General features: G+C 36.7%; 1 protein-coding gene across 2 annotated transcripts; it reads right to left on the reverse strand.

Annotated features, from left to right (window-relative positions):
- Positions 1 to 77: 77 nt before the first annotated feature.
- LOC111790170 (K(+) efflux antiporter 2, chloroplastic-like) lies at positions 78 to 13,728 on the reverse strand. 2 transcript variants are annotated; one of them, XM_023671005.1, is made up of 22 exons: positions 13,448 to 13,728; positions 11,319 to 13,041; positions 10,726 to 10,897; positions 10,550 to 10,640; positions 9,975 to 10,111; positions 9,818 to 9,877; positions 9,594 to 9,713; positions 8,783 to 8,851; positions 8,222 to 8,287; positions 6,913 to 7,002; positions 6,109 to 6,213; positions 5,856 to 5,984; positions 4,514 to 4,723; positions 4,041 to 4,190; positions 3,361 to 3,414; positions 3,182 to 3,240; positions 2,683 to 2,749; positions 2,391 to 2,567; positions 2,080 to 2,136; positions 1,905 to 1,979; positions 1,494 to 1,803; positions 78 to 223 (listed from the first exon to the last, which is right to left on the reverse strand). In XM_023671005.1, exons 2-21 carry the CDS (start codon positions 12,950 to 12,952, stop codon positions 1,681 to 1,683), a joined length of 3,645 nt encoding a protein of 1,214 aa, XP_023526773.1. In that variant the 5' UTR covers positions 12,953 to 13,041; positions 13,448 to 13,728; the 3' UTR covers positions 78 to 223; positions 1,494 to 1,680. The 2 variants fall into 2 exon arrangements, with proteins under 2 accessions (XP_023526773.1, XP_023526774.1); XM_023671006.1 differs by having other exon boundaries at positions 13,377 to 13,728.
- Between the last annotated feature and the right edge of the window lie 289 nt (positions 13,729 to 14,017).

Below are 14,017 nucleotides of genomic sequence, written 5' to 3' on the forward strand. Positions count from 1 at the left end.
AACATTAGACATTCCATTCTACCTTCCGAAACCAATACTTTTGATGTTATTTGACGTACAAAAAGAAGATCGGGAAATAATGTCAAAAAATGCAGGCTATATATAATAATAATAATTAACAAAACATGGAGTGATAGATCAAAATTTGGAGTGTAATTTGAATAGTGATGGTTCCTATGGGTGTTGTAGTAGTAGAGGGTTAAAAGAGTTCCAAGCAGAGCATCTTTGTTAAGGATATTGAGTAATAAATTATAGTTTACCATATATATTATATTTGATATTTTATTATAAGGCAAATATTAGATATTTGCCTTATTGGTATCTTTCCATTTATTGTTATTTCCATTTATTATTATTTCCATATCCTTGTAATTTATTTGATTATAAATAAGATAACTTTCACACCATTTAGGTGTGGTGGATTAATCAAACATTCACATGGTATCAGAGCCATTTTGGTTTAGCAACCCGGATCCTTTCTTTTCAATGGCTTTTGAAATCTTCTACTGTTCTTCTCCACCACCCCTGCTGGCTTTGACACCGCAGGAGCAGTCTTCATGGCTACCGCAGGCGGAGCTGATTAATTACTCTTCGGCTCCACCCTATTGACCTCCAAATCATCCTTCACCATACTCTGTACATACAACCTCACCTTTTCCAAACATAGTCTCTTTCATTTTCTTCTCAATTTTCCCTTTATCCTTCATCCTTCACAGAAACCCTAATCTTAGGATCTTCATCAGCATTTCTCTTCGGAAATATACAGAATCTCGATAAGCCTATCGACCTTTTGCAGAGATTTACCTTTGGAATCTAGGCGCCGCACTGGCATCTTCGCCAACCAAGTTGCTGCCGCCCTTCTCGCCAAAATTGGCTCCTTCGCCCCAATGTGGCGACTCTTCCGGCTGCCCTTTTTGCCAAAATTGGCTCCTTCGCCCAATGTGGCGACTCTTCCGGCTTCAACATTGTCTTTGTCCCTTGCTCTAGGTTTCCCCTTCTACTTCTTGGGGTTAGACATATTCTCACCAGAGCCAAGGTAGCATCGTCGCTAAGCGACAATCCCTGTTTATGGGTTAGACATATTCTCGTCGAAGCCAAGGCAGCATCGCCGCTGAGCGGCGATCCCTCTGCAATTTTCGATGGCCAAGAAAGTGTTTCTTTACGCCTCCTCTGAACCAGGTTGTTGACATCTTCACGAAAAGTGTTTCTCAACCTCTTTGAATTTTTCAGATTCAAGCTTCACGTTCGTTCAAATCCGACGTTCAGCTTGCGGTGGGGTGTTAAGGATATTGAGTAATAAATTATAGTTTACCATATATATTATATTTGATATTTTATTATAAGGCAAATATTAGATATTTGCCTTATTGGTATCTTTCCATTTATTGTTATTTCCATTTATTATTATTTCCATATCCTTGTAATTTATTTGATTATAAATAAGATAACTTTCACACCATTTAGGTGTGGTGGATTAATCAAACATTCACAATCTTCATGGGTAAATGAAGCAAAACTATAAGAACAAAATGTGGTGATCAACAACACTTATTATTGTTAACCCTCTTTTCGAACACCAAGTTTCTTCTGTACACTTTAATAGCAAATCAACATTTTTTCTTCTTCTTCCTCCTCTTCTTTCTTTCTTTCTCTTGCCTGCAAACTCATGGACCACTGATATCATATGGCCAGTGTCCCTTCAGTGACTTGATTCTCGTCCGAGGAATCAGAGGTTTGAACTTTCGGTTTACTCATGATTCGAGAAAACCCGTATCCGAGTGAACTTCCACTGGCTTCACATAGCTACAAATGCAGACTACAACTGTAAGTTCAAGTCCCACCCATCACCCATATCTTATGCATCAATCATAGATTTGTATGTGGAAACAACTACGACAAAGTACCTCGGTAAGCTCGGATAAATGCCGAGACCTAAACTCGTTAATTGTTGCAGCAATCTCTGATGTGGGTAGTTTAGCCTTAAAAGGAAAACAATCCATTAAGTTTTGAGATCCAGAAAGCATGTAGAATAATACTACAAACAATCAAGTGATTGTTTTATCATAATAATGCAATTACCTGAGCAAGAACAGCAGCAGCTAACTGTAAGCTTGGTTCCAACGTCTCGGGAACTACCTGCAAGTGTTGTCCAGCATAGACAAAGATGACACTAAATTTGTCACATAATATGAACAAGACAGTTCATTATCCTTCAATTTGATCCTTTTCAAGTCATATAAAGCGAAAGCCATCACAAGGAATAGATTGGGTGCGTTCAATCACAAGAAAAGAAACACACCAAGCTTAAAAGTTTTAAGACTCGGGCATCACATATCATGCTTTAAAATTTGAAGACTCGGCATCATATAGTAAGAGTTCAAAAATAGTACCGCGGTAGCCCCAGCCTTCTCTAAATTAAGGCCGTGATCAACATCATGAGCTCGAACAAAAGTCTTAACATTAGGGAAATACTTGCTCAGAGCCCAAACGGTTCTGTAATTTGCACCTGGCGTATCCAGTGTTATTGCAGCAGCACATGCCCTTTCAGCACCAACTTTATGTAGAACCTAGTTTAAAGAAAAAAAACGAAACCAAACGAAACTTTTTATCCATGTAATGAAAAGAGACTAATGCTTGAGTAGAGAAAGTCAAGAAAGTAGTTTCTCATATGAAATTCTTTACCTCTCGACTTCCTGCATCTCCAAAATACACAGGAAGGTCTAAGGCACGTCCTACAGCCACTCTATCACTGGAAGAGCAAAACAAAAATGAATGATGTATAAAAAGTTTTAAAAAGTGCCTTCGAAGATGATCCACAGATTCGAAGATGATACACAGATTGACATTTATTCTTTACTGGTAAAATAGTTGACACTGATTATAAATTGACGTCTAGTTCTTTGTAAAGGAGTTTCTTCTTAGAAACATGCCATATTTCATGAGGATTTTACTAAAACTTAAAATTGACTGCATTAGAAGATCAGAGGCAATAAACTACCGCAAAGTATACTAAAATACATGGTTTAATGGTGGGTGCTTTAAATCGGGTCAACAAACTTCAATGATGCATATATTTTCTTCCAAGGAAAGCATGTCATTGTCATGCATATACACGGGATAAGACATGCTTTAGTTGTTCAGTAAAGCCAGTAAAGAATTTTTATTTTCTAGTGCCGCATACCTCCTCACATCAAGGGCAACAAAAGGAATCAGTCGCTCTGACAGAAGCTGGGCTATTATCTGAGGGTGACAAGGAAAGAAGGTAAATTTTTGTACCAAATGCCATATTAATAATATACCGAAACCTCTTAGTAAGAGTTAGAACAAGTTATATCTAGCAACGATGTACAAGAAGCAGACCTGACCAACTCGTCCAAATCCACAAATAATGATATGATCTTGTAAATCATCAGTCTGAGGAGATTACCAAAAAAAAACAAAAAATGCCAGGGTTAGTTTGTAAGTAGACTAACTTATAATGTCATGAAGCAAAATTAAATTTTGCTTTAATAGTATGATAAATTGACCTCAAACAGAGAGAGCTAAAAAAACAATATTCACCTAATATGATAAATGGTCAACTTCTTTGGCACTATCAATTGCACGCATCTCCACGCTCCACTAATTTAACAAGATGGCTGTATGATTCTATTATAAAGGCCTAGAATATTGTAGGTATTTTGTATTTCTGGATAAGTGTCAATCGCAGGTCTAGCTTTCTCCATTGATTATTGGGTCAATACATGGTGAATTCTTTCGGGGCTACTCTACACAGTTCTATCAATAGATGACCTAATTAATCAATCTAATCAACCTCCGAAGAAAAAGATAATCATCTCAAAGTGAAGACATCCAAAGAAGTAGAGCACCTTCCTCTCATTTATATAAGTTGCAATAAGTATAAATATTAAGTGAAGTCCTATTTCAAATTACCAAATTAATGTCATAGAAAACTCAATGAGAAATGTCAAACTACGCCTGAAAACTTTCCTAAGGAATCAAACTTTTAAGGGAAATCTCTTTTCATGATAGCATTTTACCTCACTTTCAACAGGCAATAAACTCCGAACATCATGCTGCTCAAACCGAGAAGCAATTAACTGACCACCAGCAGCCAGCCACGGCGTAAGGGCCATTGAAATTCCCACAACAAGAAATAATAAAGAGGATAGTTGAGAAGACATAATACCCTGTAGAAAACACAAATTAGCAACTTTATCCCCTTTTTTTTTTTTTTTTGCTAAAAGATCTCTATCATAAGAGAAATGTAAGCAGAAGAATCACCCTACAAACAAGAAGGCCAAAATGACACAAATAGGCCTCCGGAAAATAATTACAACTACCAAAAAGAATTACTAGAAAAGTTCTAATCTTTGGCATTTTGAGAAAATTAGCAACCTTGGTCTTGCAATAAATGTTTTCTCAAAAATAAAAAGATAGCTGGGAAAGTTATTTGTGGGTAATAAAGATAAGCATTCAAATTCATAATCCAACAGTTAATCGTGAACGTAACCTGATTGACAGCTTCACCAAACGCCACAAAAGCAAATTCTCCACCAGGAGCAAGAAGCAGCCCAACTCTTAACGCAGATATAATTGAGACGCCAAAAAGTCTACCAACCAAGGCAACCAATATAGTCTTGCCACCAATAAGAAGTCCCAAAGATCCCATGATAACTGGAAAGTTAGATAGAAGAAGTTTTGGATCGATAGACATCCCAACCTGAAAGTAAAAAAATAACCAGGAAAATGTGGTAAATTAATGACTACAAATCTCAAAACAGAAAAGCAATGTTACAAGTGCAACCAACATAAAAATCTATTAGATTTCATTAGAAAACTTCAATATGAAGCTCAACCAATTGTTCACAATGTTGTAGTGTGACAGAGAATGTACCTTCACTTGATTGTGAAAATATATCAGTTTAGTAGTGCATCTCTCAGCTACTCAATAGTTGGAGACTCCAAATAATTTTTCTTAGTGAATTCAAATACTAGTTTCGTTTACAAGTCCCAACATATTGATAATGAAGAAAATAACATTGCAAGAATTTAAACTAAAAATTTCCTATTAAGAATTTGTTGGTCGCTAGTTGAAAGGTCAAGACCATTTTTCCTTGAAGTTGTTTCCTAGCTTATAGATCGAGTTCTTTAGCTATAAAATCTTGAATTTGTTCTCCTTTATTTTTCCATTTTGAGAAACATGGGATTTCTTTTCTTTTTTTTAAGGAGAAACAGCTATAATTTCATGGATTTTTTTTTTTTTTTTTAAGAAATTCAATTTCATTGACGGCATGAAATTACGAATAAGGGCAGATCGTCAAAACCCACCGAATTATAAAAAAGATTCCAATAGGATGAAAAATAAGAGAGCAATTTTTTAAAAGAAAGAGTAACTTTTACACTGAGCCACAGAACAGAAAATGTAATGAATCAAGAAAGCTATTAAAGGACCTCTCCTAGTCACAAAAAAGGCGGTTGTTTCATTTGTCCCATATGGTCCAAAAAAACTCTGATAAGGTTACCCTATAGGATATGCAGTAATTATTACCTTCTCGCTGTTCCATTTTGAAAATCTTACTGCAATTTCTTTGGCTTTGGCAAATAAGAGGATGTCTTATCTTCTCCCGGCGACTCTCCTTTTTCTTTTCTTTTCTTCTTTTTTTTTTTTATTTTTATTTTTTATATATATATATATATTTTCTAATAATGCCTCTCTTGTAAAAAAAAATCGCATACCACCACCGAACCTAATATATCAGGGGGCCGTCCTAGAAAGTCTAATAGAAGGGCATCATTAACTGTTCTGAAAAGCATTAACTGTTCTGGAATGGTATCCAACATGAAATACCTACCGTCATGAAGAAGAGACCCAATAGAAGGCCACGATATGGAGCAATATCAGATTCAACCTGCAAGGAGAATTCCGTTTCTGCTAGCAGTAAACCTGCTAGAAAGGCACCCAGTGCCATTGATAGTCCGGCCTACTCTCAATGGATGCAAAAAAATTGAACCCAAAAAGAAAAGGAAAAAAAAAAAAAGATGAGCAAATGAAGTATTATTTCAGTTAGTTACTGAAAAAGAATCTTAGAGAGTGCAAAGCAGTACCCTGGCAGTAAGTAGACTTGTTCCCAGAATGACAAGTAGAGTGTTGGCAGAGAATATTTCTGCATTTTGATTTTCAGCTATTTGTTTATAAATTGGTCGTAGTAGCTGTAATTAGGAGGAGAAAAAACAAGAAGAAATTAGAAAACAAAGCACAAGATGCAGTACTGATATCTTAAGTGATTGTCGTTTTAAGTAATAAAATAATGTGCTGCAATGCAAGAGTCTAACAGAAGCTCTACAGAAGATTCATTTCAAAGTCATGAAGGTACCTGGTAAGGTAAATTCTTATTTAGTTTAAAATCAACTATTTGAAAGGAAAATGTGGTTTCGAGAAATACTTTCTAAACTTGAAACGCTCAACAGTCCAGAAGGAAGTTTTCTCAGTATTTCTAATGTTGTATTGATAACTTTTAGGTAGAAAATATGTATTGGAAAGAAAACGTGCAAGAAAGGGGAGAGGGGGACATAGAGATGAAATCAGCAGACACCAGTCAGCCATGACACAAATAAGTAGAAAATGAAAGGCAGATTACAGCACTTTTGGTGGTGTTTCTTAGACTACCAGAAAAAGACCAGGATTATCATAAAATCTCAAGAACACCCACGTTTTTAATACTTCGACAAGAACGACTGCACATAAGAACTGAAATCACATGATGATTTTAACAATCAGGCATTTTAGAAACAGTAACGTTCTAGAGGAGATCATATTTTTCCAAAAGAGCATTCTTCCATCCCTGAAGAAAGAATACAACAGGGAGGATAAGAGCTTCAGCGCTAGTAAGAAATAGAATCACCACCTACCAGGCGCCCACCAGCTATTATGGCAGAAATGGCAACTATTGCCTTAACAGCAGCCAGGCCGAGAGCTTCAGCAATGGCTTGAAAACCAATCTGAAAAAGAGAATGGTGTATAGATTTTTTATTTTAGTTTACACATCGTAATAAGTTTAACCACCCAAAATGTAAAAGTCATTAATTTAGGTCCAAATAAATAGCATAAGATGATTGTAGAAACAAAACTAATATTAGTGGAGGAAACCTTGAATCTGATTCCCATCTATAACAGAAAGCGGTGAAAAGAAGACAAATACAATTGTACAAGTCGTCAAGTAAATAAAATTTTAGATTAACATACAAACAGCATCTTATATTATACATCTTTTATTTAAGAAAATCTATCAATATTTATAAATAAATAAACAAATGATCTTATTTTCCTTCTTTAAACCAGAAATCCTCTATCCTCACAAGGTTTTGAAATAGGGACTGCCACTAACACTGTAACAAGAATCAAATAAACTTGTCCGGATAGGTGGATCAAAAATTTCTTTGCCAAGACCACTCAATAGATTGCTTGTACCACTATCTTTTATATACTTTTATTTTTTATTTAACTAATTTATTATAACATTTTCCAGTTATTTTGAAATTCACCATTGGCCATTTAAGTTGCTCCACTGTGGTTCTCTTCATTTTATGGTTTTAATCATAAGAAAAATAATGCATCCAACCAGTGACCAAAACACAAGTAGAAGACCACGTAGCGTGTGTGATACAAAAAATCTAACAAGCACATGAGATAGCAAGAGGAGCAACCTCTTTTTCTAAGAAAAAAATGCAGGTTTAATTTTCATTGTAAGTTATTATGTGGAGTCTAATTCTAGCTGTGGTGTACTTGTGTGTTCTTTGATTTTTTAGAAATCGTGAAAAATATGGCTCCTAGAATCAAACATGCAATTAAAATGGTTGAAGACGTATTTAAATAGTGAATACAATGGAAAATGGTGCTTAATATTAAATCCTATTCTCTTATTGTTTGTTATAGGCTACAGCCCATCGTATCCATAACTCTTTTTTTCTTTAGTCCATGGGAAATTACCACTATATACAACGCTCCAAATTTAGCAAACACTACTTCATTAGTAGTCTATAAAATAGATATCTAACACTATGCTCCGGAAAAAATAACAAAGGGAGAGCGCCAAGGGAGTGCCAAATTTAAACTCTATCACAGAGTAATAAGGTTATCAAATAACTGTCACAGCCATATTTAGGAAAAATGGAAAAGAAAAAAAAAGCGCTGGAAAAGCAACATATTAGAAGTTGTTACCCCTCCTTTGGATGAATTAGGTGAAATTAGAGGTATGAGAATCAGCAAAACCACCACAGCCAAATCCTGGACACGAGGGAAAGAAAGTTAACTTGAAGCCTGAACAACAGTAAAAACAAAAGATTCTGATATAAAATTTTACTTTTCCAAAAACACAGAAACTAATCATGGGAGCAACCGCGCAGAGGACAAACAATATTACAGATTTTCCACATCAGCCACAAAATTCAAAAGTAGTCAGTTAATTCAACGTAGGGGCCACAGACCCCCACCCAAAAAACAAAAAAATAATAACAAAGACTCCCGTTGATGTTAGATCGAAGCACAGAATGGAAACTATAAGCTATACGTTGCATATTGTGCAGTCAGTTCAAAATTTTCACGCTTCTCAAGTAGTTCATGTAGGTTTGACCACAGTGAAACTAAAAAGCCAAATGAGATTGGGTATTTGTGTCTGCAAGGATCCTATTCATTTTCAGACAAGTAGGTTGTGATATAAAATCACCCCGCCTGGCAATTGTGGTCTAAATGCATGTAATGCAATTGAAATAATCAAGATACCTGGAATAGTAAGACAGAAAATGTGGCACGCCCATGCCGTGAAGTGCTCTCACCTCGCTCTTGCAACACCTGCAAAAAGAGACCATGAACGAAGCTGACATCATCCAAAAAGTCTCATGTAGGCATATATGTTCATAGGCTACAATATCAATCACGAAGAGAGTTAATATTTGGCTAAATTCTGGAAAATTTCAAGTCAAGATCAAATGGTGGTTTAGGTTAACAAAGAGCCCAAGAAGTAACAGTAGAATACTTTAGAGAAAACAAGTTACTGGACCATATACATTAAAGAACGCTGAGAATTAGAAAATATATTGTCGTAATATTTATTATTCAAGAATACCAAAACTAGACTATTAGCATGAATAATGAAACTTCATCTGATTAGCAACCATAATAATAACTACTTGTATTCTCCGAGTGATAAAATTCGAGTATATTTTTTTAAAACTGAGAATTCTAGCACATTGGGATCACAAAAATTGGTCGATGCTCTTTCCTTCCTTGTCTCTTCAACACTGGGGATAATAAGTCATGGCAATTCTCACTAGCAGCCAAGAAAAAGTAAAATTCTGGAAAATTGCACGAGATTAACAAATAAAGATAAGCAATGAACAGGGACGAATATTTTATCCTTGAGCATAGATTCAGATAAAAGAAGTCAAAGTTAGTTTCAGGCACATCTCCATCAAGAACTACAGCAGTACCACAGTTTACAAACATAAAAATTTATTATCCAAGAGTGAAAATGTTTAAGTACAATAAAAGAAAATGCTACAATGTCAAGAAAATACTTATACCATGTCCATACCTGAAGGACAACAGCAGTGGATGATAAAGCCAATCCATTTCCAATGACGATTGCAGCTGGGCCAGCCTGCCCACAGACAATATGAGCAACCAAGCCAACCACCACAGCTGTAACCAAAACCTGCATTTCTGAATAGGGTTAAATACCCATGGTAGATCATTTACAGACTAAAAGCAAGGGTCAGCTAGGCCCCATAACATCAAAGAATTGAATTTCGTAATCACCTGTGCAGACCCTAACCCAAATACATATTTCTTCATGGAACTTAGCCTCTCAACTGATAGCTGAAAAAACAATAACTTGGGTTCAATCTTTTAAAAGTACAACGCAAGTAAATGAATAAAGGAATAGAAACGAAATCAACTCAATTAAAAGGATCACCTCCAGGCCAATGTTGAACAGGAGAAAAACAACTCCAAATTCAGCAATTGCTTTTGTTCCATGCACGTGACGAATTATGGAGAGACCATATGGCCCAATTAAAATGCCAGCAGCCAAGTATCCAAGGACAGGACTTCCTATACAGCACATTGGACAAAATACACCATTGGTTGAAAACACAGAGATAAAGACGTAAATAAACTTGTCTAAAAAGCCTTACATAAACTACCCCAAATGCATATACACAATTTATCGTGAAACAGCCAGCAACATTTTCACTGTCTACAACTCCAGCAAAAAGAGTTTGAAACCTACAAACCTAGCCCTATCTTAATCTGCACAAATAGTTTTTTCATTTTTTTAACGAAACAGAGTTGATGTCACAATAGCATAGACTCACACAAAGATGAGTGCAGCAGTGGCAAGTAGAAGTTTAAGTTTTCATGTGACGTTGATATTCATGAAACCAAAAACTTCGAAGCAATCAACCTAAGAACATTTAAAAAGAAAATAGCAAGCAAGCAGGCAGGTAGGAAACTCAGATCTATACAGAAAAGCATGCAAAACTTATTCACCTCCAGGAAGTTTCTGAAATGTTGGTACAAATATAACACTAGCAAGCAACAGCCATAACACATCTAACAGTGAAGCCTCCTCTTCATTCACCTGAAATTTTTTTAATGGAAGATGACATTGAAAGTTACTGCCAAAAATTTCAACTCTAAAAGGAAGCAACGAGTAGAGTACACACCTCTTGATGGGGAAGCTTTGCAATTAACTTTTTCACTCTTTTAGGAAGTTTCCTTAATTGTTGAAATAAAGGCTTTGTATTCAAGGAAACTTCATCGGTGCTAGTAGTGACAACACCAGGCTGCTGAAACATAAGAGAATTCCTTTCTGCTCGATTTGCTAAGATAGCAATCCTGTGATGAATTTCAACATCAAGTGACTATAAGAAGCAATCTCTTCTCTGTACACAACAACAAAACGAAAGAGCATACTATGGTCCACACAGGCCAATATACCAATAGGTATATTTCAAGCTCATGAAGCCAGTGTGTTTTTCACATGGCAGCTTTTTTCTAAAGCTTATTACTTTTTCTTTTTTAACATGGTTGATGTGTAAGCTACAGTTACAATTTGAAATGCAAATGGGACGTAAGAATCTCTTCTTTCTAAGATTCCTGGGGAAGGAGAATACTATTGAAATACCTTCAACAGCAAGATGAAATATGCTTTGCTATAGCGAGCAGTAAGCAATATATTTGTAAGAATTATCTTTATGGGCCTTAACACTCTTTGAGAAGTGAATACAGAAATGATAAAGAATATGTTGGCACATACCCTGCTCCGAATAGTACTGCTCCAACAATTAGCTTTGGCAATTGCTTTTTCGTGGAATCCAGGAAACCCTGGAAGACTAATGCTGGAGTGAACTCTGTCCCATCAACTGCAAAGGAAAAGAATGATGCTGAAAAAAAGCGAGAAGATTTTTTCAATAGAGCCTTTGGGGAATTTACAGGTGAGCCTTCTCTGGTCAAATCCTTCTGTGTTTCCGGCTTTTTTGCTTGACTCAAAATAGACTTCTCTGCTCCAGATTCAACCTCTTTAGAGGAGTCTGAACTCAATTTTCCATTCTCGCTATCACTTAAGTAATATGGTTGATCAGAGTCTTCAGAATCTGAAAAGCTACCTGGTAGAGATTTAATAACTAAGGAATCACCACTAAGTGGTAAATCTCTATCCATTTCAACAGCAATATCACCAGATATTTCTGGAACTGCCTTATTATCCTCATTCTCAACTTCTTCAATAACATTTAACCCCTGTGTGATTTCCGAAGTGTCGACAAAAGAACTTGACAAGGATTTCTCCACTTTCTGTAAAGCTATTTCAGCATCACTAACCCTTTGGGCAGCCTCAAGTTCAAAAGCAACAGCTTGCTCAGCCAAAAGCATTATATTTGCGACATCTTCTTCAGCTTTCAACGCATTCAATTGTGCCTTTTCAGCCAACTCATTCAACCGGTCCACTTCCTTCTGTAACTCTTCCTTTTTACTCTGTAAGCGCTTCAATTCCGCATCACAATTTTCCAAATTTGCCCGGCATTCTTTGATGTCCTCCTGAGCAACTAACAACACTTCTTGCTCATCCTTGCCATCAATCTCCCCCTCACTATTTATTGATGTTTCCGGAAAATCATTTCCTCCTTTTGCCAGCTCCATTGACTCTATTGCCACCTGAAGCCTTGCCTCTGCTAATGAAAGAGCCATGGTAGCCTTTTGAACAGCTTCTTTGGCAGCATATTCTTCCTTCACTATCTGTTGTACAGAATCAAGAGTAGAGTTCACATCATTCCTAGCATGGGTTGCTTCATCTTGCAAAGCTATTGCTGTTTCTGATATTTTCTGGGCCTTCTCCTCGAACATGGTACTGTTAAGTCTTGCAACTTCCAGTTCTTTTATAGCCTTTTGCAGCAATTCTCTAAGCTCATCAACAGTTGGTGCAACCGTTTCTACTGCTTCTGCTTCTCCACCGGCTTCTCTGGAACCAGCTGACCCTACACCATCAGTAGGCACAGAACTGGATCCTTCATCACCAGTATCTACATATTCCATATTTCTGCCATTTCCATCAATAAATGCTAAAGAATCGTTGCTTTGACACTCTGAATGAACCATCCCCATCTTTCTACCATTATAGTTACAGTTCAAGAATCGCTTGTGCTTAGAAATTTGCAAGGCACCATCAAACTTGCTACCACAAACCAGACTCAAGTGAATGGAATCGCTAGAAGATACAATTCTGTTTCTCTTATTAGGCACCTTATAAATTACTCTTGAACCACCACTCAACTTGGCATCAAGAGCTCTACTTCTAAGCACATATCTGAGGCCAAACTGATCCAACGTCTTGCAATGCGTTCTTTCACTACCACATAACACATTTTGCTTCCAAATATGACAAGATAAATCCATGTTTACAGGAAAATGAGACAGGTCCTTCCAAAACCACCCAGTGTTCAATCACATACTCGCACCAACAGTGCAATCATTCAGCCAAACACCTGGTCAAACAAAATCAAGAACCGCTCATGAAATGTGGATACGAACCATTAACCACACACTGACACAACCCTAAAACCACAAGCACGCGGGTCAAGTGAAAAACATGAACATCATTCCATTCATCCGATCGGTCACTCGTGCATTCAATTCAAACGAATCAATCATAAACACATACAACTGTTCACACGGAGCACAAAACAACATAGCAATGCAATCAAATCCAAAACGCAGCCGGCAGATAAAATTTATNAAAAAAAAAAAAAAAAAAAAAAAAAAAAAAAAAAAAAAAAAAAAACAAGTAATAACAACACACGAGCTACCAATACACACTCACAAGACGTTTCTATCCGAAAACGCACTATCCAGACATATTAAACCATATTTCTCAACAGAGGATGAACAAACCGATGCCGAAGGCTGAGAAAACAATGGTGAACGTCGGCGGCAGAGAAACTCAGAGAGAACACGAAGCTCCGGCTACGACAGTCCGGGAGATGCAGAAATGGAAACAAATGAGAGAAAATTTGTAGTGAATTCGCGTATTGTTTGGATGGTGGGAAAATGAAAGTTTCGGCCGAGAAAAGCCACCAGCTGCTCTTTGATATTTCTCGCGATTTTACAGAAATGGCCCTTCGTTGGTCGACGGGCTCATCGTTGATTCGTTTGCGGGGCGTTGGATATTCCGAATGAAAGGCACAAAGACACGCGCGCTTTTTAGGCGCGTGATACGCAGTCGACTAATAAAAGGCATAATGATCAAGTGGAGGGAGTCGAGTGAAGGAAGCTCCCTGTCAGCGACAGCGCGAGTTTAGTATTTTACAACTACTTTAATTATCCAATTTTTTAAATATATTATTACAATTGGGGATAATTTAACTATGAGAAAAAATTAAAAAAAATTCGATTCCACCATTGTAGGATAAGAACAGGTCGGGTTTAGAGCGCATGAAACTCGCGGGCACTAGGACCATAGGT

The sequence above is a fragment of the Cucurbita pepo genome, chromosome LG03 (genome assembly GCF_002806865.2).
Source record: "Cucurbita pepo subsp. pepo cultivar mu-cu-16 chromosome LG03, ASM280686v2, whole genome shotgun sequence".
Lineage (NCBI taxonomy): Eukaryota > Viridiplantae > Streptophyta > Magnoliopsida > Cucurbitales > Cucurbitaceae > Cucurbita > Cucurbita pepo.

What these genes read in the sequence shown, in the direction of transcription:
- LOC111790170 (XM_023671005.1), bottom strand. Translation starts at nt 12,952, where the DNA reads ATGGATTTATCTTGTCATATTTGGAAGCAAAATGTGTTATGTGGTAGT. An exon ending in CAAAGCTTCCCCATCAAGAG is followed by an intron (nt 10,641 to 10,725) that starts GTGTGTACTCTA and finishes AAAAAATTTCAG; the next exon opens with GTGAATGAAGAGGAGGCTTC. An exon ending in CTGCTGCTGTTCTTGCTCAG is followed by an intron (nt 1,980 to 2,079) that starts GTAATTGCATTA and finishes TTTCCTTTTAAG; the next exon opens with GCTAAACTACCCACATCAGA.